This window comes from Heloderma suspectum, chromosome 15 (assembly GCF_057233095.1).
Source record: "Heloderma suspectum isolate Gila_16-S chromosome 15, 16-S_ref, whole genome shotgun sequence".
NCBI classification, from domain to species: domain Eukaryota; kingdom Metazoa; phylum Chordata; class Lepidosauria; order Squamata; family Helodermatidae; genus Heloderma; species Heloderma suspectum.
Genome location: NC_139472.1, coordinates 2,450,752 through 2,475,174, shown reverse-complemented (window position 1 = coordinate 2,475,174; position 24,423 = coordinate 2,450,752). Strand labels below are relative to the sequence as shown.

At 45.9% G+C, this 24,423-nt stretch overlaps 1 protein-coding gene across 1 annotated transcript in view; it reads right to left on the bottom strand.

The window, feature by feature from the left end:
* IGSF21 (immunoglobin superfamily member 21) overlaps nucleotides 1-24,423 on the bottom strand; it is a 144,001-nt gene that overhangs the window by 73,406 nt on the left and 46,172 nt on the right. The window contains exon 2 of the mRNA XM_084822353.1: nucleotides 17,797-17,918. Coding sequence (XP_084678479.1) covers nucleotides 17,797-17,918 — 122 coding nt within the window. The remainder of the gene's footprint in view (nucleotides 1-17,796; nucleotides 17,919-24,423) is intronic.

Genomic DNA, 24,423 nt, shown 5'->3' with positions numbered 1-24,423 from the left:
ACTGGCAAGGAGGAAGCCAAGTGATGATCGCTTGCCTTCACTGTGTAACCAAAGCTGATTGGCTATGTAGTGCTGTGATGTCATACTGGCGTAAGCCACTGCAATGTAGTAGTTAGGGTGTTATATTTAGAGCAAGGAGACCCAGATTCAAATCAGCCAGGAAGTGCACAGGGTTACCTTGGTCTAGTCACCATCGCTTGTCCTAATTTCCCTGGGCTGTATGCCCAGGGGAAAGAGCCTATAGCATGTGCACTCGTAAATAGCTCACTGTCAGGTTGAGAGGGGGCACATCAGCTGAAGCAGGGTCACGCCCCATAAAGGATTGTCGGACCCAGGAGAGGAGAGCCACAGCCAGGTCCAGAATGCTCAGGACCCTGGACAGCACACCCTGTAGGGGCTACGGACAGGCGTGTTTCTTCTGAGGGGCAACTGTCTCAGCAAGGAGCTGCAGGCAACTGAGTCCTTAAGAAGGATGGCACTGGCGGGGCTGGAGATGTTAGAGGCTCCATCCATGACTAGATGCTAGTAGTAGCCTGTAAAGGGAGCATTGTTATTTCCTTAGCCACTTGCTCCTACGTGGTCGAGGGACAGGAGAAGCTGCTGGGGGGGTCATCCTCTGAGCATGAGGATGCAGGCAGCAGCTTGCTGCTCGTCTCTCTTGATTTGTGCTTGCATTTGCGATGGATGTTTGTTTTGCCTGAATGGGAAAATTGCACAAAACGAACAGCTATCAAATGTGAAAGTTGTGCAAGCGCATTTGGACAAATTTCCAAAATTGCACTAATTTCCAAAATAGTGAATGGGGCATTTTCAAATGATTTGAGCTCCTGAGCTCATGACACTTCCTGTCAGGGTTCAGCCATAGGTAGCCATTGAGTGGGAGTGGGGAGTGTCAGGAGCCTAGGAACAAGTCAAGAGGCAGAGGCAGAAAAGGCTGTCATTGCCCAAGCAAAGTCCCAGTCCCAGTCCCAACAGGAAAATATTTCTTAACAACTTCCTGTTGAAGAGAGCCAATCTGGGTGGGTGGAGCCATTCCAGTACCCGGGAACTTTTCCCTACCCACAAAGATGTTCCAGCTTACAGCCTTGGTGGTTCACCTCATAGGACATCTCTGCACAAAGCCCAGGGTTTCTGGTTCTAGCCCCAACAGCTCCTGATGCCTACCTTGCAGGGTTGCTGTGAAGATAAACCAGGGACCAGCTATATTGTGAGCTGTTCAGGGGAAGCATGGGATTATAATTATTCCTCCTTCTACTGGTCAGTTAAACTGGACCCACAAGGTTTCAGATGTCTCCATTATTCTGTGTCTGGTAATCTAGGATGAGGGACTAGTCTCCAACCCCTGACCTTCCAATCCAACTGCAAATAAACAACTTTGTGCAACATGTCTCAGTGGCAAGCAAATACACAGGAATGTTTTACCATTGAGAACAATGTCCAGAAACCAATGATTCAGAAACAAATGCCTCCTTTTCTATCTTACAGATAAGCCCATCTGTTTATGTGTGTTGTTGTTGTTAAAGCAACAATAGCAGATTGCTGTTTTGCTGTGTTACAAAAAGAAGAAGAAGGTGAATGTGAAAATACTCCTCTACTGAAAACATACTCCACAGCATGGTAATTCAGACAATTTGTGCAAGCCCAGCTGACAATTACTGAGGCTTTTAAGTGCTCAGCGCTGGGCTGGCAAAAGTGGTTCTGCCTGTAAATTGTGTTAGTTCTACAACACAAGAGAGAGAGAGAGAGATCGGGGGGGAGGCAGCTGAGCTTCTGGAGGAGAGAAGGGCCCCACTGACAGCTTGGAGGGTTTGGATTTGGAGATGTGCATCAGCAGAGAAGTACAAACAGCTCCTTCCTCCCACCCAGCAGAGTTTATTTTGGGGCTGGGGAGAGATCTGCCAAGACTAAAGCTCTATTGAAGTGAGACCTGATTTCAGGGTCAAAAAAACCGGCCACATCCCTTGGTTACTGGAGCCCTCTGTCTAAAAAGACCGGCATTTCCATTGTAGGAGCTCTGGACACATTTTTGCTCCATTCTCACTAAGAGTAAGCTTATATTATCAGAACATGGCTAAAACAGCTCTGCCTAAAGTCGGGTGCTCATGGGTAGGAGCCAATGGTACTCCTACACAGAATAGACCCATTGAAGTGAATGGGCCTAATCTAAGTAGGACAACCACTGGATTTGTTGTTGTTCAGTCATTCAGTCATGTCCGACTCTTCGTGACCCCATGTACCATTGCACACCAGGCCTTCCTGTCCTGCGCTCCCTCCCGGAGCGAGCTCAACCATTGGATACTGCCCTATATGTCCTATTTTACAGAGGATAGCGCTCTATTTGAAGGCATCCTTCATTTTTAATGTATTGTTTTAATCCATTTTAATTGATTCTGTGAGCCAGAAATTTTCTGTCGGAGAAATCTGCAATGGGTTCAAATGAGCAGATTTCTATGAATCTGACCCACAGATTCCACAGTGGACCAAGTCATGTGGAAGCTGAGGGCTTGTGCACCATTTTTGTTTTTTTTACTTCTAGGGTGGATTAGCACAAATGCACTTTTGCAAAGAGGAACAAAATTCTCATACATCCTTAAAAAAAATCCAGTTCTGTCAATGGGCAAATGATGGAATGAGAAACATCTGACAAGCTGTGAAACAGATGGAATGGATTGAACAGGAGGCACACAGAATCATAGAATAGTAGGGTTGGAAGGGGCCTACAAGGCCATCGAGTCCAACCCCCTGCTCAATGCAGGAATCCAAGTCAGAGCATCTCTGACAGATGGCTGTCCAGCCTCGTTTTGAATGCTTCCAGTGTGGGAGAGCCCACCACCTCCCTAGGTCATGGGTTTCATTGTCGTATTGCTCTCACAGTCAGGAAGTTTCTCCTGATGTTCAGTTGGAACCTGGCTTCCTGTAACTTGAGCCCATGATTCCGTGTCCTGCACTCTGGGATGATCGAGAAGAGATCCTGGCCTTCCTCTCTGCGACAACCTCTCAAGTACTTGAAGAGCGCTATCATGTCTCCCCTCAGTCTTCTATTCTCAAGGCTCAACATGCCCAGTTCTTTCAGTCTCTCTTCATAGGGCTTTGTTTCCAGTCCCCTGATCATCTTTGTTGCCCTCCTCTGAGGGCAATTCCAAGATCCTTCTCGCTTGTAGTGTGGTTGAGCCACATATCCCCCATCTTGTAACTGTGCATTTGGTTTCTTTTTCCTAGGTGCAGAACTTGGCATTTATCCCTATTAAATGTAATTCTGTTGCTTTCTGCCCAGCGCTCCAGCCTATCAAGATCACTTTGAATTTTGTTTCTGTCTTCCAAAGTATTAGCTATCCCGCCCAATTTTGTGTCATCTGCAAATCTGATCAGCATTCCCTGCACCTCCTCCTCCAAGTCATTCATAAAAATTTTGAAGAGCACTGGGCTCTTCTCATCTCTACTGTGGTGAGATGGTGTAGAATGCGCTCACATGCAGGATTGCGAATGGGACATGTTCACACAATTTTGGAACACAAATGAAATTCTAGTACATCCCTAAAAGAATGGACACTGAGATGGCAACCACCAGCTCACACCAGTGTGGCCCACATGGGCTCTACATAATTGCTGGCTTGTAATGTAATGTATTCCAACGCAGGGATGCCTCCAGGGTAAGATGTGGCACCTCTTTCCTCCTTTTTTGGTAATTGGTGGCTTGGAATTCACACAGGCATCTGGCTCACTCTCTGTGCTCTAAAAGACTGGAATAAAAGGGGAGAAATTGCTTCCCAGGGCATGAGCTGAGTTCCTGTTGTCCAGAGCAAGGAAACTGCCTCCCACAACATATAGGATAACACCTAATCCAAGAGGATGAGGCAGTCATGCAAACTATATTAGGGGGGGATCCCCCCCCATACCAAGCCCTCCACAAGTCACAGGACATTAGTGACCATGGCATCTGGTTTTGCATGGGGCATGCCACCCCCATGAGGTGGAAAGTGTGACACTGGGAATTCCATTGGGTGGATGTTGTCACGGCAGAGAGCTAAAGCCAACTGAAGTCTTATGTAGGCTGCCAAAACCTGTACTATGGTTAATTCTGCTCCTTCTGGAGGAGCAGTATGGACCGTTAATGGGCCCTCACCTGGTTTTGTAGACTGAGATTTCTGTGATGCTGGGGAGATGGAGGTTCTGCTGCGGACTGATCTAGAGGATGATGGCAGGGCTGTGTCCTCTCTCTGGGAAGGCACTGCATGTCCTACCCCCAAGGAAGTAGCCTGTGCCTCATCTGCTGGGCACAGGAAGACCTGTGGGCTAGGGGTCATGACAACCGCCTCAGATAACTAAGCATTGTGTGGAGTGTTTTCTTTTGCTTGTCTTTAATCTAGAACCCATTATTTTTGTTAGGTGACTACAACAACAGGGGTCACAAGCAAACCAATGGTCTTCTTTAGTTTCTCACAAAACATATACTGCTTCTGTTTATGTGGGTTCCATTTAGTGCAGATCATTGGAGCTGTTTCCTTGCTATGGGTCTGCACATATTCAGACAATTTGTGGGTTCTCTCTAATACATACAGAGTTTACTCTTTCTAAGTTTAACACAGAAACAAGTTTTGAGGTCAAAATCAAAGGAAGAAACTCAAAGTCCCAATACAATCCCCTCTGTGCATTCCCTTGCTGTGAGAAAAATGCACTTTATATAATATCAAGAGAGAACAAAGTCAATAAAGGGGGAAAAACACAATATTATTACAAGGAAGGGGGGGAAGAGGGAGTACATTTCCCATTTCAAAAGGAGAAGAAAATTGTCAAGTCAGGGAATATGTAATCAATTAGTAAAGCCCCAGAAATACTTGCAAAACAATAATTAGTCATGTCAGAAAATTCCACAACAATTAAACTGGTGGCAGAGCAGAACAGGGCTGCCTTGGAAACAAAGCGAGGATTATGGGGGAGCAAAAGAGATGTTCTGATCCATTTCTCCATGGATCACTCTTGCCAGCGAGCATCATGGAAGAACATGTGCACAGCCCCCACACCCACATGCATGCTTCCTATCTGTCAACATCTGACAAATCTTAAAGTCATGATGGGGAAACTTTGACATTATGCTACACATAAAGCTGCCACTTTCAACCCAAAATTAGATTCTCCTGGCAACAATATACCCACAAAAACTGTTCTCCAGACTGGGCCAATCTGTGAATCTTTGCTATGAGATGAGTATTAAAGAATAATCTGGTGGTAAACAGGGATGCAACTACCAGAAGTACAAGCTGGATTTTGAAGTGGCAGGGGAACTAGAGATCAAATCGCCAACATTTGCTGGATCATGGAGAATGCAAGAGAACTCCAGAAAACATCTATTTCTGCTTCATTGACTACGCTAAAGCCTTTGATTGTGTGGATCACAACAAACTGTGGCAAATTCTGAAAGAGATGGGAGTACCAGACCACCTTACCTGTCTCCTGAGAAACCTGTACGAGGGTCAAGAAGCAACAGTAAGAACCGGACATGGAACAACCGATTGGTTCCAAATTGGGAAAGGAGTACGACAAGGCTGCATATTGTCACCCTGCTTATTTAACGTATGCAGAGTACATCATGAGAAACGCCAGGTTGGATGAATCACAGGTCGGAATTAAGATTGCCAGGAGAATTATCAACAACCTCAGATACGCAGACGATACCACCCTAGTGGCAGAAAGCAAGGAGGATCTCAAGAGACTCTTGTTGAGGGTGAAAGTGGAGGGGGCAAAAGCTGGTTTGAAACTCAACATTAAAAAAACGAAGATCATGGCATCTGGCCCCATCACTTCCTGGCATATAGAAGGGGAAGAAATGGAAGCAGTGACAGACTTTATTTTCTTGGGCTCCAAGGTCACCGCAGAGGGTGACTGTAGCCATGAGATGAAAAGACGCTTGCTCCTTGGGAGGAAAGCTATGGCAAACCTAGACAGCATAGTAAGAAGCAGAGACATCACCTTGCTGACAAAAGTCCGTCTAATCAAAGCTATGGTTTTCCCAGTAGTAATGTATGGCTGTGAAAGCTGGACTATAAGGAAGGCTGAGCACTGAAGAATTGATGCCTTCGACCTGTGGTGCTGGAGAAGACTCTTACGAGTCCCCTGGACTGCAAGGAGGTCAAATCAGTCCATCCTAAAGGAAATCAACCCTGACTGCTCATTGGAAGGACAGATACTGAACTGAAGCTCAAATATTTTGGCCACCTAATGCGAAGAGAAAACTCCCTGGAAAAGACCCTGATGCTGGGAAAGATTGAAGGCAAGAGGAGAAGGGGACAGCAGAGGATGAGATGGCTAGATAGCATCAGCGATGCAATGAATATGGACTTGAGCACACTCCGGGAGAGAGCGCAGGACAGGAAGGCCTCTCATGCCATGGTCCATGGGGTCATGAAGAGTCGGACATGACTTAATGACTGAACAACAAAAACAGGGATGCATAAGAATTTTGTTTCTGTTCTCAAATCATGAAAACATGTCCCAGACATGAGTGGGAGCACTTTTTTTGTTCTTGAGAAATGTTGGCAAATAGCCGCATTTGCGTTCGCATTTGAAAAATGCATTCAAAACACTTTGAAATGCATAGGAGTTTTTTTGTTTGTTGTTTGTTTTTAATGTGTTTTTACACTTTAGTCAATGGGGTGGAAAGTGTGCTGTTTGGGAAAATATGCACAGAAACATGCACTTTCCCCATTTGAAATGTGCACTTTTTGTGTTGGAGTGAGCCAAAAAACAAGGTGGAAATGAAACAGGGGGTGAGCTGAAATGAACTTGAAATGCTTTTCATAGAATTCAGGGGCACTCAAAAATCACTGGTTCTTCTTCTCAAGTGGTAAAATAGTAATGACACACCATCACAATCTCTGGCATGGAGATCCAGCTTAATCTAACATTTCCCCTCTTGCAAAGCTCATCACACTTCACTCTAATTGCACAACAACAGCAGGGGAACAGAATGTCCTGCGTTTTAGATTAAGCCAGATCAATGAAACTGAGTGGAACCAAGTTCAGGACAGGCAAAAGGAAGCAGTGTTTGTTTGATGCACAGCATATCCAGAAAGGGCTGAGGAAAGACAGATCTCCTTTCGCAAACTCTCGAAAGCTCCTGCCGATCAGGACAGATCACACAAAGCCAGATGCTCCAATGGTTTGACTCTATCTAGGATTGATTGATTGATTACATTTATATCCCACCTTTTTTTCCTCCTCAAGGAACACAAGGCGGCTTACATTATCCTCCTCTTCTCCATTCTATCCTCACAACAACAACCCTGTGAGGCAGGTTGGGCTGAGAGTGTGTGACTGGCCCAGAGTCACCCAGTGAGCTTCCATGGCCGAGTGGGGACTAGAACCCGGATCTCCTGACTCCCAGTCCAACACTCTAGCCACTACACCACGCTGGCCCCCAGATTGAACCTGGTTGCTTCTGCATGCAAAGCATGTGCTCTGTGTCATTGAGCCATGATACTTCCCCTAAAGGTAGAATAGGATTCTAGTCCTCATGGTTCTGAATAAAGAGCTGATTTAAATAGGAACACAGACAGCTGCCTCATATTGAGTCAGAACATTGGTCCATCTAGCTCCATGTTGCTTACAGTGACTGGGAACAATTTTCCAGGGTTCAGAGCAGGGAACTTTCCCAGCCCTATATGGGGATGCCAGCAACTGAACCTGGGATCTTTTGAATGCAAAGCAGGGGCTTTGTCACTGAACTATGGGCCCTCCCCAATTAATGCAAAGGAGGCAGGGCAGCCTGTCCCAACCTGGTACCCTCCAATGTTACTCACCTTTGTCGCAAGCCTGGATCCATGTATTATCAACTCACGATTAAGTCTAGAATGGCGAGCTTCAGAGCATGTGCAGGACAGTAGTGCACAGACCTCCCCCCCCTATAATTTCAGTCATCCTATCACCTATCACCTCAAAGGCCCTTGAAGTACTCTGAATCTGGAATGACTGCATAATATCAAGATGAATCTTGGGAGATGTTGCTTGGAATTCCTCAGCTCCGAAGAATTCCCCAGCTCTGAGGAATTCTGAACAGCAGCTTCCAAGATGCACCTTGATATTACACATGGGCAAAAACTCGAATACACAGAGTGAGATTTCTTCATAACGGAGAACTTTCATGTGAGCTCACGTGGATGAGTTCATTACTTTCAGAATAAATAATTAATTCACTCAGAGTAAGTTTGCCCATCGCTAGAGAAGATTCCAATGTTACAAGGAAGCCAAACTGGAGAGTAGGGAACAGGGGTATTGGTGCACTGTGGATCATACTCAAGTTTTATAGTCTCCAGTCCTCAGAAAAACAAGCACTGAAATATGTTCAGGCCAATTATGAGGAAATAGGACCCCAAAATGAGATGCAATATCCCAGCCTTTCTCTTTAAATTAAGTCTCTCTTTAACTTTTTTTTTATACACCCATTTGGGTTTTATAAGCCTGGCCATAAAGCCAACGGCATAATTAGTAATAAAGTCAACACTGCGATGAGTGATTTCTTGCTGTGGAGGAGGGAGGAGGGAGAGAGAAGGGAGGGGGCAGTTATTTATTTATTTCCTGGGTGTGTCTGGATTCCATTTTCTATTTTTGTCTGGATTTATGTCAATCTGTCTCCCCACAGCTCCATCCCCTGGTGGCACAATAGACACGGCTTCCAAGAAAGTGGCTAAGCCTGTCATTGCGGATTGTCAGGCAAGCAGGACTGTGTGTTCCCCTAGCATCTGGCTAGCATTGGTTGCAAGAGATCACAGAAAAGGGAGTTGGAAGAGAACCAAAGGGCCAGCAGGTTTCATTCCACCCTCTGCTGAAATGGCCGAACCATCCGTTGCAAACATATCAAGCTGGTGAAATCTGGGCAAATGGAAAGATGTGGTTCAGGAGAGGTGCTCATAGAATGTGTGTCTAGGTCACTCTAGCAAATGAGCTTAGCCATGTGCTACAGCAAGTTTCTCCATGTGGGTGCCTTCCAGATGTGTTGGAGTGCAACTCCCATCATTCCCAGCCACTATGACCTCCCACAAGCTGGTGTCCTATGGGTGTGTTAGATTCTGTCTCCCATCTAGGGATGTCCATCACCAGGAAGTCTGGACCTTTGGGGGGTCACCAGAGTTCCGTGGTGCACCTCATTCGGCTTGCATTTACAAGCCAAGACATGAGTTTTTCTTGAAATCTGGAAACTTTTTCTGTATTTTTTTTTTATTTGGGGAAATAGAGGACTGCATCTGAGATCTGTGCAAATCTGCATACCATGGCTGTAATCTGCACAAATGTCTATTTTGAAAAATGTGCACAAATACACTTTGATCTATGGGAGAAGAAGGTGTACATTTCAAACTTGTGCACAATTGATGCATACATTTGGAAAAAATACATACCAAAATGCACGCGCAGTTTCATGCCAAAAGCAAAAGAAAACAAAGCTCGCAATCTGATACAGACTTCAGTCAGAACAAGCTTTGAGATGGAATTCAGAGAACTAACTTCAGCAAGCTCACCTTTTGCTGAGCCACACATCCCTATCTGGTGTCCCCCAGAGGTATTGTATTATGACTCCAATAATCCCCAATCAACATTGGCCATGTGAGCCAGGGATGATGGGGATTGTAGTTGAACCTGATCTGTAGCATCAGGTTGGGCAAGGCTGATAACTATCAGCTTCCCTGCAAGTTCCACCCCTTGGTTCTAGTCCTGCACCCTGAAGCAACAGAGAGCAAAACCGGTCCATCTACTGCATCCTCCCACTACCTCAGCTCCCTGTATTCTCCCCACCATCCAAACATAGATTGTAAGCACCACCAGTCAGAGGCCCATCTTTATATTATTCAGTAAAGTTCAGGGATTTCAGAGCAACAGATTGAAATGGGTTTGGATTTCTATGAACTGTGGACTCCACAGTCGACTGGATTTTTTTCTGAGTCATGACTCATGTGGATTCTGTGGACTTGCAGACTGGTTTTTCATTTTGGGGTGGAATCTGCACTCATTCGCAGTAGCACTAATGTGCATTAGCACTATTTCACGTTAATTAATGCGCATCCGTGCATTTGTGCCTCAGAGCATTTGCCCAATGATGCACTTGCGCTGATGCAAATTAGCGCTCATGCAAAGTAGCACAAGGAGAACAAAAAACACAGGTTAGAAAAAGCCAATTCCATCAATGAGTGGTTGACAGAACAAAAGACCTGACAATCCATGAAATGCAGATGGAACAGTGTGAACAAAATTCACACCGCCCTAGAAAAAAATGGCAGCGACTATGGGGTTATCCTGATTTAAGTTGGATCAACTGCTCCTGGTGGGAGTGAACATCCCCACAGCAGCCACTCCAGCTCCTGAAAATTCTACACAGGGAGTCAGGACAATGAGGAGAGCACAGCCTTCCTCTCACAGAAGTCAGATCTTGAATCCAACCATAAGAATCCTCCCCGTCCCCCAAGTTGAATCCACATCACTTTGTCCAGCCCCTAGCACAGCACTGCTGCTAACACATACTAAACAGAAGATGCAGCCCGGATGGCTGGTGCCATCACAAGCTAGAAGCACACGGCCCCGTGTCAGTGGCGTTCCCCTTGACATGGTCCCAAGAGGCAGTGACGGATGAGAGACATGCTGAACGCACCCAGGGCTGGCAATCGCACCTCTCCACCACCGGAGGGGGTCCATCCAATCCCTGCCGGAGCTGACGCTGGCCTGGGAGGGAAGCAGCCTGCCGCGTGTCCGGGGCTGGGGGGGCTCGGGGGGGCTGCATGTCTTGCCCCTAACGCCCCAGTGCCCCAGGCGGCACTCAAGCCAAGTTGCAGGAATACATTGAACGGGGTGCTGATGAGGGAGCGGCCAGCAGGTTTTAAAAATAGGCGACGTGGCAGGAAGGATGCAATTAATTAGCAGGACTGGCAGGCGGGAGGGGGAAGCCGTCAGCCGAACATGGGAGGGAGGGAAAGGGAAAGACAGGGAAGGGAAGGGAAGGGAAGGGAAGGGAAGGGAAGGGAAGGGAAGGGAAGGGAAGGCGCAAGCCATCTAGAGGGGATGGGGGCTGCCAACCTTCCTGAATGTTCACACCACATTTTATTCCTCATGATTACCCAGATCTCCCTAGTCCCTAGAGAACTCCCAGGCACAATTCTTACACAAGAGAGCTCAGGAAGTGAAGTCCCCCCCAGCAGGCTAAATTATCCTTCCTTGGGCCCCCCATTTGTTTTTTGTTTTTCTTTGTTTTTTACTTACTTACTGGTATTTAGACCATCTTTATCTACAGATCTAGAGTGGTGAACATAAATTTTATACGTATAAATCTTCAGTACATATTATCCATCAACCCAGCAGTGCTGGCTCCAGGTTTGGGGGGCCTTTGGGCAAGACGTGCTCAGTGGGTCCCCCTCCTTCAGGGTTTACTGTTTGTATTGTATTGGAAAATGGAGGGAAATTTAGTAAATGGTTAATAAGGGAGCAATCCTATGGGGATCGACGGCCGCCTCCGAACTTGGAGGTGACCGCCTCTCCAATGCAGGGCGGGAGGAGCGCAGAGGGGATCGTCTCCTCCACACCCCAGTCACCCTGCATTTGTGCCTAGATGGCTGATTTCGACTGTGCAGCCACGGGACATCAGACTGCAGGGTGGGGAGGCCGGATGACACATAGGAAGTGTTGTACTGGCACTTCCGAACACCCCACCCACTCCTGGAACCCCCTCTTTCCCCTGCTCTGTGCTGCTCTCCTAAGCATGAGGACAATCCACACTGCCTACGAGGGGGTGGGGGAGGGGTGGTGAGGCAGTTCTCCGAGAACCGAGCAATCCTATGGCCATCTAGCTGCCGTCTAGCAGCCATAGGATTGTGCCCTAACAAACATAAAAGCATAAAAATACATGGTAGGCTAAGCCACACCGGGAAGGCTTCCATGAACAGACATGTCTTCAAGAAAATCGAAGGAATTGTCACTCCATTTCTAATCTCAGGCTGAAGTGCATTTAACACAGGGGGGGGGCAGCACCCCGAAGGCCCTGCTCTGAATGACTGGGAAGTGGAACTCAGAACAGGAGTATGTGGCATCTCCAGGTGGACATCGTCACCAGATGATCTCACAGATCCATCTATGAAGGAGAAGGAGCTGTTCAGGAAACCAGGGCCCAAGCTGATTAGGCTTTATCTACTAGCAACAACATTTTTATACCTCCCTAGGTAGCAAATGGGCAGCTGGTAATACAGACTTATTTAAGGATGGACAAACTGATCATTTTGGTTTTTCTCAATTTCTGGTTTTCCCAGTCTTAAATTGGGTTCATCCCAGCATTTGAGAATTTGTTTTCTTAAAGTTTGCATGAAAATTCATAAGGTTTTTTTGTCCACGTTTATCCTAATACTTGCATTTTTGAACACATTTTGCCTCATATATGCATTATTTGCAAAGCAGATTTTCTAATATAATATATTACAAATGTTATTTTCACTGATATACACATTTTTGTGTGCCCTTCCCCATATCATACGCAATGTTGTATGCATTTTTTCATTGGAGGACTCCACTGCAAAATGCGGAGAAGTGCAATTTTTGCGGGCAACTGAGTTTCACTTTGCATAGTAGTTCAGAAGTGCAAAATTAGGGAAGTCGGCATTAGAATGTGAACCAAACACATTTCTATCCCATTCATATGTGTGGCCGTTGGGACCAAAAATGTTGTGGGCCCCTGATATATGGGACAGAATGAGCAAAACAAGTTAAAAGGGAATTAAAATGCTGGGTAGATCAGAAAGTGAAGCATACTTTAAATTTTCTGCATATTATCTTTACCATGAAAATTATGATGATTGATTATGGGAATATTTCCAGAAAGAGCCCTGCCGGCACCCCCCACCTCAAAAATAATGTTATCATAATGTGCCTATTGGATGGTATAGAAATGTAATAAATTAAATTAAATGTTTGGCAGCATACAATTAGGTTTTTGATTGGGTCCTGGGATTTCTTACTGTTGACTGTTTATACACACTCACACACACACACACACACACACGTGTGTGTGTGCGTATGAGTGTGTGTGTGTGTGATCTGTTGTCTGTTTATATGTTTGTATGTCAATGGCTTTTATATTACGCACATTATTGCTTTTTTAAGGTGTTTAATCTTTGTAAATTGCCCAGAGTGCTTTGGCCATTGGGGTGGTATAAAAATGTAATCAATGAAATGGTTCCTTCATGAGCTTGTTTCTTTGAAAGGTAAACACATCTAGCTCTAATGGGAATGCAGTTTGGGGGAAGTACCACCATGTTTCTGATGCTCTGTTTCCAGTGGGGTGGAGGGACACCCACTGAAAGAATCGGGCACAGGCCCTATCAAGAAACATGTGCGCCAGAGGGAAGGAATGGCATTGTTCTCCAAAGTCAGAGAGAAAAGGAGAGAGGAGTGTGGAAAAGGGATAAACTCCTTTTAGCGCTGAATGGAGAAATGAGGTGATTTCAGTTCCTAACGGCATCTCCCAAGCAATCAGATAGCTTGCGGCGTCTCATCTGCCTAATGCTTCCCAGCCCCTCTAGGAGGAAGGAGGGGGCACTCCTGGCCCCACAGAGAAAGGCTCAGAAATGAAAAGGGAAGCTTCTAATTTCGAAATGACATGCCACTCTGGTCTCAGTGGATTGGCAGTCCCACAGAATGAGAAACACAGCAAGTGGAGGGGAGGCCTTCAACAGGAGACTGTGGGCAGATCTCTGGGTGTTTGGGTCCGGACAACTCCAGGGGACAGCAGGTTCCCAAGACTAGCAGATGGTCCCGAGGTTGTACTTACAGTGCTAACATTTCCTGCTTGCACACAGTATTGGAGAAGACCAGATGCCATCTAAGAGGGCTGCCCCATCTCATCCAAGTTAGGGGAGCAGGCACCAAATTTGCCATGCCCAGGGTTTTCCTAGAGGGGTGTCCTGGTAGATTTCCTGCCTTTGCGCAGCAGCAGCAGCGGCAGAGGGTGGGACAGGTGCACCATGGCCAATGGCACTACCCTCACCCTCCCGCCGCTGCCGCCACACAACCCTTGTCTCTCTGCTGTGATTGGCCCCAGCAGAGAGGGGGGGGGCAAAGGTTGTGCACCACCATGGGGGCAGAAGAGTGGGGGGGATACTGCACTGTAGCGGCAGCGGCCATGGCAGCAGGAACTCAGGGGTGGGGTCCCCTAAACTGCAATGTGTGCACATTCTGGGTTGCGGGGGCGGGGGGAGAAAACCACGGGGAAGTTCCTGGATTTTGGGCTGGATTTGGCTCGCAAGGGCCAACTGAGCGAAGGGGATCACAGGAATCTGATGGGCCCTAAAAGGGTTGGATTCCCACACAACAGACACCCCTAGTTTGTGAAATCATGTGGTGCCAGTACTGATCTGGGTCGCAGGAGACTCACATCACCGACCTGCACCATTGTGGGGAAAAACCATAGAGCTCCTTGGACCTCAGCAGCATCTTGACTGCCTCTTGGCTTGGCTCTGCTGTTCCTGCACTAAAAGCTCACTTCCCTCACTTCCCTAATAGCTCAGGGTGTTTATGCCAACCCTGGCCGATCCAAAGACTCCATGTCATCTGCCAGTCACAAGGGACACGGCTGGATGGATCCCTGCATTCCCGACTGCAGCTGAACAGGGCACTAGAGGGGCTGTGTGGCGCGCACACCCTCAACGGTGGCTGGCGAGGCTTCGTTGGTTCCATATGGAGGTGTCTTCCACCAAGACAGGCTCTTGTTCCATCTAGCACGGGGCAGTGTACTCTGGCAGGGGTTACCACGGGAACCTTCTGTATGCCAGTGTGGTGTAGTGGCTAGAGTGTTGGGAGATCCGTCCCCACTCAGCCATGGAAGCTCCCTGGGTGACTTTGAGCCAGTCACAGACTCAGCCCAACCTACCTCACAGGGTTGTCATTGTGAGGCGAAAATGGAAGGAGGATTATGTACGCTGCCTTGGGTTCCTTAAAGAGGAAAAAAGGCAGGATATAAATGTAATAATAAATAATGTTATAAATAAATAATGCAAGGCATGGGCTCTACAATGGAGTACAATTCCCATCATCCTCATTGTCCATGCTGGCTGGGGATGTTGGGCATTAAACTCCAACACATCTGGAGAGTGCCAGAGGGGAAGATTGCTCTAAGCTAAGGATTCTGCCCTAAAAAAAAAAAAATCAACTTGGGATTATGGGAAATTCGTTTCAGTTTAGTTTTGATCAGGGTTTTTCCCAGTTCACACTTTTTGCGCTGAACATGGACTCTCTCCGGCACATTCTGCAGTCTAGGTCCGTCCATTTCCAAGCATTCAGTGTGATATGCAGACCAAGATAAAAAGAGCGTTCGACAGCATGCATACATTTCGACAAATGCATACATTTCAAAATGAGCACAGTTCAAAAATGTGCACAAATACACTTCAATAGTCAGAGAAGAATGTGTACATTTCAAAAATGCACACAATTGATGTGTACGGTTGGAAAAATGCACATGGAAATATGCATGGATTTTCATGCAAAAAAGAAAAAACAAACAAACCGAAGCTTGCAATGGGATACCGACTCAAGTCGGAACAAGCTTTAAGACGGAATTTGGAGAACTTTGGCAAGCTGGAGTTTTGCTGAGTTGCACATCCCTATGCTTAACTGGATATGCCAGGGGCTGAACCAAGCATGTGTGCTCTACCATTCAGCCATGGGCAACATCCCAAGCTGAAACCATGAGGTGCCCTGGACACCCTAACCTCCCCGGCTTCGTGAAAAGCATTCTGAGGGGCTGTTTGGCTGACTGACTTCCTGTGTGAACCTATAAAGCAGACCCGAGTATAAAGTGTTTGCCCATTTTTATTGGGGTGGGGAGAGACGCACCGCATCTCGCTCCCCAGTAAATCTTCCTCGCCTCAGCTCCGCTTTCCCACAACAAGACGGCCGTCGCTTTGACAGCTGTGGTGCCGGGACTTCCTCTTGCTCAAAATGCATTAATTTGTAAATATCTTCATTTATATGTAAATGTGGGTTTCTTATCCCTGAAGTCTCCTCGACCAATCAGGGAGCAGCAGGAGCCGCTTCTGCATCAAACTTTGGTTCCCTTCATGCAATGTTTTGGCTTGTTGCGCTGATGAATCCCTCCCCGCCACCCCAGTACTATTGTCCTTTCCTCTCTGCCTCCTTTTCCTTCCCATTAATTCTTATTTCGAATGTTTCCTTTCCCTCTCCTCTCCCCAGACTGCATCGTGTGTGAAATATAATCATTGCGGCATTACGAAGCATTTTGACATCTTCATTTCCAAAAGCAGAAGCCCTCTCCCGTTTCGATGAAGAGCAGGTGGTGCAGCGTCGGAGCTACGAGGTGAGAAGTGAAGAAGCCAAGTGAAGCAGAACCCAAGTGTGGAGGTGGACAAGGATTTGATAGAGAAATGAACACAAGGCCCAGGAATCTGGCTGTGACTCATCAAGTTGTCGGGCAGTTCATCTTTCCTGTCACATGCTACCTGATCCTGTTACCTTGGAAGGAACTGGGGGCCTCCTACACGCCAAATAAACGTTCTCCCACTGAGCTCTGTACCTTCCCCAAAGTCCACAGAGCAACAGTTATGCATGACGTCAACCTCAGGCTCTGGGTGGCAAAAGGCCTTCCCCTGATTTGCCACCCTATTTGCATGGGATGTATTGGGGGTAGGGAGGTACGGACTTTGTTAAATCCATTCCATTTGTGTTTCGTGATTGTGAGGCATCTTTCATTCCGTCGTCCACTCATAGATGGAATCGGATTTCTCTCAATTTCCCAAACTTGCATTCACATTGAAAAGTGTGCACTTGCACAAATGTGCACTTCTGAAAATGTGCATTTGTGCAAATGTGCAGACCCCCACCAAATCCTCATTTTCATGCTTTAGTCTATGGGGGGGATGCACATTTTTGATCAATGTTTTTTCTGTATTTTTGTATGAACAATTGGCGAAAGTAAAAATAAAACCAGCTTAGAAGTCTGTGGAATCTGTGTGACTTGGACAGGGATGGTGGAGAATTCCACCACGGACTCCAATGAATCTGCCATGGATTCTTTAGAATCCGGCCCCCCAGAGTCTGTGGTGGAACAAAACACTTACCTCCACCTCCCCACAGAATCCTCTTCGCCTGGATCCTCTGGCTCCGGATTGCCAGCGATATGGCCGCCATGCCGTATCGCTGGCTGAAGGGACTGACTGCGGACGCAAATGGCATCCAGGATGCCATTTGCGGCCATAAAGGCCTTAGTTTAAGGTAAATGCAACTGTAAATGGCTGCATTTAGCTTAAACTAAGACCTTTACGGCTGCAAATGGTGTCCTGGATGCCATTTGCGTCCGCAGTCAGTCCCTTCAGCCAGCGATACTTTTCATTCACGCGATAGGCTATGCAAGTATTTGTGTAGCCTATCATGTAAAACACACAAATTGCTTAGAGAGCCATTTCTATGGCTGCTTCCCTGATGATTTTCAACATGCAAAGAGCCCCAATGCACCAGGAAATGGCTCCATCTAGTATAGGTCCTCTAGACAGAATAGATTTACTCAAGAGGCAGAGGGGTTCACACCACAGACTCATCTGGTCCAGCATCCAACAGTGACTAAAAAGATGTTTGTGGTAGGGATTGGATGCTGGAGTTCACCAAAATAAATAAATTAGTAAATAGTAAAGAAATTTTCAAAATGTGCTCCCTCCTTTAGGCATGTCAGAGAAATCTGCAACAAATTCAAATGAGTTTGGAGTTTTATGAATTCATAAAAATCCAGCAGACTGACTTTTTCCAGGAGATGGCACGACTTACCGCACAGTGGACTGATATACCAGATCTTCCCTCTTCCGATAATTCTCCATGTGTGACTGGTTGGTGGAGAACATGGCATCGAAGGTAAAAATCTTCTGCTTGATGGTTCCACCATCTGTTACCTGCCAAGTGAAATGGAAAAGAGACAGGGTAAGTCAGAGCAAATTTATTTTCTGGAGTATGCCAGACAGCTAACACATTTCGCAGAATGCTTGGTCACAGAAAAAAATGGAAAAGGTGTAAAATCTGCAAAAACAGGGAGGATGCCTCCCGGTTTATTTGTTTATTACTTATTTAATGATATTTCTGAATTGCATATATCAAAGAAATGTATAAGTGACGCACAGAGGACAAGATTACTTCTGTGGGAATGCCTGCTGGAAAAAAGGATGTTTTTAAGTAAGGATCAGAATTCCAGAAAGGTTGCCAGGGGCACCGGCCTAATTTGTAGTGGTTGGGAGTTCCAGAGAGGGGACGTGATGACACTGAAAGCCCTATTCCAAGTCATGATGGACCAATCTTCTGAAACCTTGGTACCACCAGGAAGGTATCTCCTGATGAGCACAGCAACTGAGCACGTTGGTTAGGCATCAGGTGAAAGTTACATTGACATTAAAATTGAATTACATTCCGTGCACAGCAACCACTCCTTTGGTCAAAACCAAAGTAGGACCCACAACTTTCCTTTCCGCATTTTAAGCACCAGCTAGTGCAAGCTGATAGAGATATCTGGGCCGCTTCAAACCCACAGATAAAGCAGAGAGGAATAGAACTGAGATGGCAAGAACTGAACTGACCTGGGTATCTCCCAGTAGTAACTAAGGATCAATTGCAGAAGCACACACAGCCCAAACCAGGGATGTATGAGAATTTTGTTCCTGTTTGGACCATTGGATCCTCTTGGACAGGAAGGAGCACTAGAGGATTGTAGCCTTGCTTGAGCAACAAGGACATCCTGGGTTTCCTGTTGTCCTGCATCCTTGCTTGTTCTTTGGTCCTACTTCCGGCTTGTACCTCGATCCCAACTCTGAGTTTGCCCTTCGGTGCTGACTTGCTCTACCATTGTGACTACTGGCTTTGTCCCACAGCTCCTGGCTTGCCTCGGATGGCCACCAACAGCCGTGGCTATCTCTAAATGGCACGTGTGTGTCTGTTGCACATGATGCACACGTAAGTTTTGTAAGCGTATTGTCACAGGGATGTGCTGCCCATGTTCTGATTTCCAACATCAGAAGTGTTTCAATCAGGGATGGGGAATCTGTGTCCCTCTAGATGTTGGCCCACACCTTCCATCATCCCTCACTACTGGCTAGGCAGGCTAGGGCTGATGGGAGTTGGTGTCAAAGGTGACTTTTTCCTCTAAGCTCTGTAGCTGCACAGGCAGTGATTATTGATAAAATCTGGTGTGTGTGGGGGGGAGGATTCAATACAAATCAGACCCCCGCAACAGAAGAAGAAGAAGAAGAAGAAGAAGAAGAAGAAGAAGAAGAAGAAGAAGAAGAAGAAGAAGACACTAGCTACGTCTTTAACTTAATGTGTAGTTTGATGCTAAAGTAGTTGTCTTCAGATAGTCTCCATCGGAAACAATAACACACACAGGCCACACTTCCACTTTCTCAGACACATTTAACTCTCTTTTTAAAAAATAAACCTGAAACATGAATGTAATATCTGGAATGTTATATCCCCACCACCCCAGCCAGAAGATTAGAAAACATTCTCTCCTTTCCACATTCACTACCACCACTCTTTCTCCCAACCTTTTCCTTCTGCTCAGTTGCTGTTAAGGCATGTTTAAAAATAAATTAGTTTAGTACAAATGTTGTGAGAGAGAAAAAGAATAACCCAAGGGGGGGGGTGGAGGGGAGGATAAGCATTTTCTTCATCTTCTAATATATAAGTAAATGTGAAAGAAGTAACCTGCTTTGATCCGCAAACTTCAGCAGGGCTCCATTCAAAGACCTGCAGCAGGGAGATGAATGCGGAAAAACTGCTGGAGGGGCTGGGAGAAGACAAGGGAATTGGTCTATGCCACCGTGGAGCTCTGAAGAACAGACCAGAAGCTTTTAAAGACTTAGCAAGCATCAGGGGGGCACAGAGGCTTCAGATCTCTTTCAGTTATTTATCTCTCACACATATACACACTTTGCAGAATTGCATTTTTCCACTCCTATCACTGTGCATTCCCCAGTGAAACACACACGCACACGCACACACACACAGAGCGAGAGAGAGAGAGCATAACCTTGTGATGGATTCTGAGGACATAGCTATGCTATAGGGTAAACTGGATTAACAGCCATCCTGTTCCATTTCCACTAACCTGAATGGGTTGGGTTGGGTCCATATCCAAACATATGAGTGATGCTAGAGAGCTACCCAGCATGGCAAAAGCAGATAATAAGCAAGATAACCTGAATGAAAAGGAGGGCTGTCCGGATAAGGAGCTGGACTAAGGAGCTGTCCTTAAGGAGATCTTGCACCAGCAACTGCCAGATAGTATCTGAGGAACCTGCTGCCCCACTCCATCCTGGAGAAACAGGAGGCCCTGATCCAGATCATGTATGACTTTCAGCCTCCTCCTTCCAAGTAGGGTTGTAGCTCCAAATTAGTTCTGCAGCTCCAGTTCTGGTATTCAGCACTCCACATACCATCTCTGCCTCAGCTCCTGAGGTCCAGCAGGAATGCCCAAACCTTGCCACCCTTTTCATTCTGTTTGCTGGTGTCATATTCCACAACCTTTGTGGCAGGACAATCCTGGAACTGGAGCAGACCTCAGAGGGTGAACCTGTTGCTTGTCCTAGTGGTTACAAGGGTCAGGGGAACTGAGAGGGTGTCGATAGCCCCCTGAGACCACCACCAGAAGCAATGCCCCACTCGAGGAGGTCATGGCTTTAGAAGAACCAAACCACCCAGACTGGTCCTGCCCCTCTGCTCCAGGCCTACCAAGATCACCCCCAGGACCCCAGTAGCAAAGACAGAGCTCATCTGGTCAGAGGCTGGTAGCACACCTAATGTCCTTGAGTAGGGATGTCCAGATTTTGTGAAATCCATCCCAAATGTGTTTTGTGGGGTGTGCAGTGTCATTTGACTCACCCCTCAATATGTGGAAAAATCCGCAAATAATTCTGTAAGAGCGTTCGCAGCAATTTACGTAAAATATGTTAGTCCATAACATTTAACGTATTATCCCGCATTCTTTTCAACTTTTCCCCATGTATATTTACCAGTCTCAGCAGAAGCGTGTGTATTTTCCTATGAATAAATTTGGGTACATTTCAGGAAAGTAAAAAAAAATTAAACCCCTGAAGTCCTGCAAACTCCACGCAGCCAGAGGAACATGTTGGATCCTTAGAAAGCCGAACTCATTTTAGCCCGTCTCGGATTTCTCCAGCATCCCCAGCTGTGAGTAGAGCATGTCTGGCTCTTTTTGGAAGTGACCTGAAATTCCCGGACATCCCAGCCCATGAGCCTGTCCCACTCAGGACTGGTAGAAGTGTATGTGTGTGTTGGGGGATTGCTCTCTGTGGCTTTCTTGTGATGTCCTAAGTTCCCCTGAAAAGAGAGAGAGGGAAGAGAGAGAAAGAAATATCTGTCTTCTATGGGAAAGCAGATCAAAAGCTCTGCTCTTCTCCACCACGGCTGCTCTGCGTCCAAGCGGCAGCACATCTTCAAGATAATACACGACAAGGCGTGAATCTGTTAATGAAATAACGCACCTGCGGGCAGTGTCAGAATGTCTGTTCCACAGGAAATGTGAAAACGCAGATGGTGCTAATAAACTCCAGAAGCCGGTATCTGGGGAACAAATAAATAAACTCGTGGGGAGATGGTGTCTCATTGACACGTGGCAGGAGAGGAAGAAAGGGAAATGGGGAAGCTCCTGGCCAGGGTTTGGATACGCCTTGCCATCTTTTGTGTCAGGATGGATAAGAATTTTGTCTGTGTTTGCAAAACTGTTGAGTGAGCCCCGTTCATGTTGCGAATGCGAATGTGCACACATTTTCAGGGAAAATGTTTGCACGTTTCCAAACTTGTGAGCCTGTTCAAAGAATGTGCAAATTTTATAAGTATGCATTTTTCATTGCTTAGTGAGTTCAGGGGGAAACGTTCATTTCTGGTGTGCACTTTGAAAAAGGTGCCTTTTTCCCAACTGAAAAATATGCTCGCATTCAGGAAGGTGAACAAGTTGAAGAGAGCTTCAAGGGGGAATTCAGAGAACTTCAACTTTGCTAAAAGGGATTTGCCTTCAAAAGGCCAAAGAAGTTTGTTTCTGGAAATGGAGCCAAGGCAGCAAATGACAACAAATGGTGAAGGTCATAAGACATGTAAGGTGAACTATGTTGCATTAGACAAAAGCCCATTCAGAAAAAAAAATAATCGGGTTTTCATTCAACTTTGGCCAGAGACACACTTCCAGGAGGATGTCTGGGCCAGGAAAATAGGATCTGTGGTCCTTCAGACATTGTTGGACTGCAGTTCCATCAACCCCAGCCAGTATGGGCAATATTCACAGAAGATGGGAACTATAGTCCAGCAACACGAGGAGGGCCCCATGTTCCCCATGCCTGGACCGAGTAATGTCAGAACTGTGAGGGCTTGTGGTAAACTTTAGGATGGGCAATCTTCATCTCCCCAGCTGGGGCTGGTAGGAGTTGCAATACAACAACATCTGGAGCATAGGGATGTATAAGAAGTTTGTTTCAGTTCACTTTTGACCATAATTTAGCCAGTTTCCTGGACCTGAATGCAGACTCAAATGCAATCCATGGTTGAAGTCTGTACATGTCTGAGCTTGCAGCATGATTCCCGTTAAAAAAAATGCATTTGAAAAAGGCATGCAGTTCAAAAAAGTAGAAAATGCACATGAAAATATTCATGAATTCCATCGCAAAACTCGTTCTGACTCAAATCCACATTGCGAGCTGTGTTTTTTTTCCTTTTCCTTTTCACATGAAAATCCATCCATACTTCCATGAGTATTTTTCAAAAAGTATGCATCAATTGTGCACTTCTTTGAAATGTACATATTTTTCCCCATTGATTAAAGCATAATTGTGTGCATTTTTCAAAAGTACGCTTTCTTTCGTGCACATTTCTGAAATGTACACATGTTGTCAGACACATTGTGGGGGTTCCCCAAATCACATTGTAAGCTCAGAATGTTTGGACTTCGACCACAGGTTGCATCCCAGTCTGTGTTTGGTCTGGAAGGTGCAAACTGGGTAAATCCTGATCAAAAACAAACTGAAACAAATTTATTTATCGTACGTCCCTATTTGTGCATTCATCTTCTTATTCTCTCTCCAGTTTACTTCTCAGCTGTTGGAATAGGTCAGTGTATTGGTATGGTTTTATTCCATGCTGCACTGATAGATATTTTTATTATGTATTTTGTGCCCATTGAAACTACAGTTACATGCAATTGTGCCTACTGCATTTTTGGAATTGCTATGTTTATTGCTGTCTGTCCGATATGTCGTGAGCCACTCTAGGTCCAAGCTTGTGCTAAAGGAGCATACAAAGAAATGGGCGACAATGATGGTAAGCAATGATTTTTTCCTTCCTGACTGTCTATCTTTGCATTCAGGAGAATAACAGAGAAACCACCACTCCCCCTTCTTTTTTTAGGAAGCACTTTGAAGAACCATCCGTCTTTTCAAAAAGAAGGAGGAGGATCTTTCAAGCTATGTCTTTTGGCAATAACCATTGACTAGAGCTCTGGAGTCACCTTATAATTTTTCTCCTTCCTTGGATCACAGCCTGGAAGACCCGGAACGGCGAGATCAAAGCTACAAGGTCCAATCCTCCCAAGCGCTTTTGCTGACTCTCTCCACTCAGCAAGAGCCCTTCATCTGGCTCTTAAAATGCACCCTGCGTTGTCCCTCGGAGCTGAAATTTCATTCCATTTTTTTTTATTACACAGGAACTGAAAGGGGGGGGAAAGGGGGGAGGGGAGCTGTCAGTAAAACTGTCTCCTCAAATTTATTTGCCTAAGCTGAGGTTTTATTACAAAGAAAATACATACTCTCTCACACACAAGATAAAGAACCCCGGAGAGAATTATGCAGGCCGTAAATCTCTTGCGTTTGGAGAGACGTACAGTGGAAGTTTTCAAGGACATCTCCAATTTCAGTGGTAGTCATGGTGGTATTACTACTACTGCTACTACTACTACTACTGCAATCTCCTTCATAAGCCTAGACAGAGCACATGACTGGTGTCTTTGGCCCAAAGGCTTTATCGATGTATAAAGGAGAATGGGTTTTTTGCGAAGTTATCCCCAAGAACAACTAAAGATGGGGGGAAATGTGTTCAGTTCACATTGTAATGCAAACATACCTAATTTCACACTTTCAAACCACTATGTGAACCGAAACTCATCTACCTTTTGAAATTCGCACATCTCTGAATGTTGTAGTGGAGTTCTACAGGCAAAATGTTCATACGGAAATGCATATCACATTAAAAATGCATTAGATTAGGAGGCTGAAAATTGTATATTAGGGAAAAGGGGAACAAAATGTGTACAAATTGGAGGCTGAAATTTGTATATTAGGGAAAATGTGTTCAAAAAATGCCTGTAGAAAGCAGCCTTATCCTGAGTCGGACCCTTGGTCCATCTAG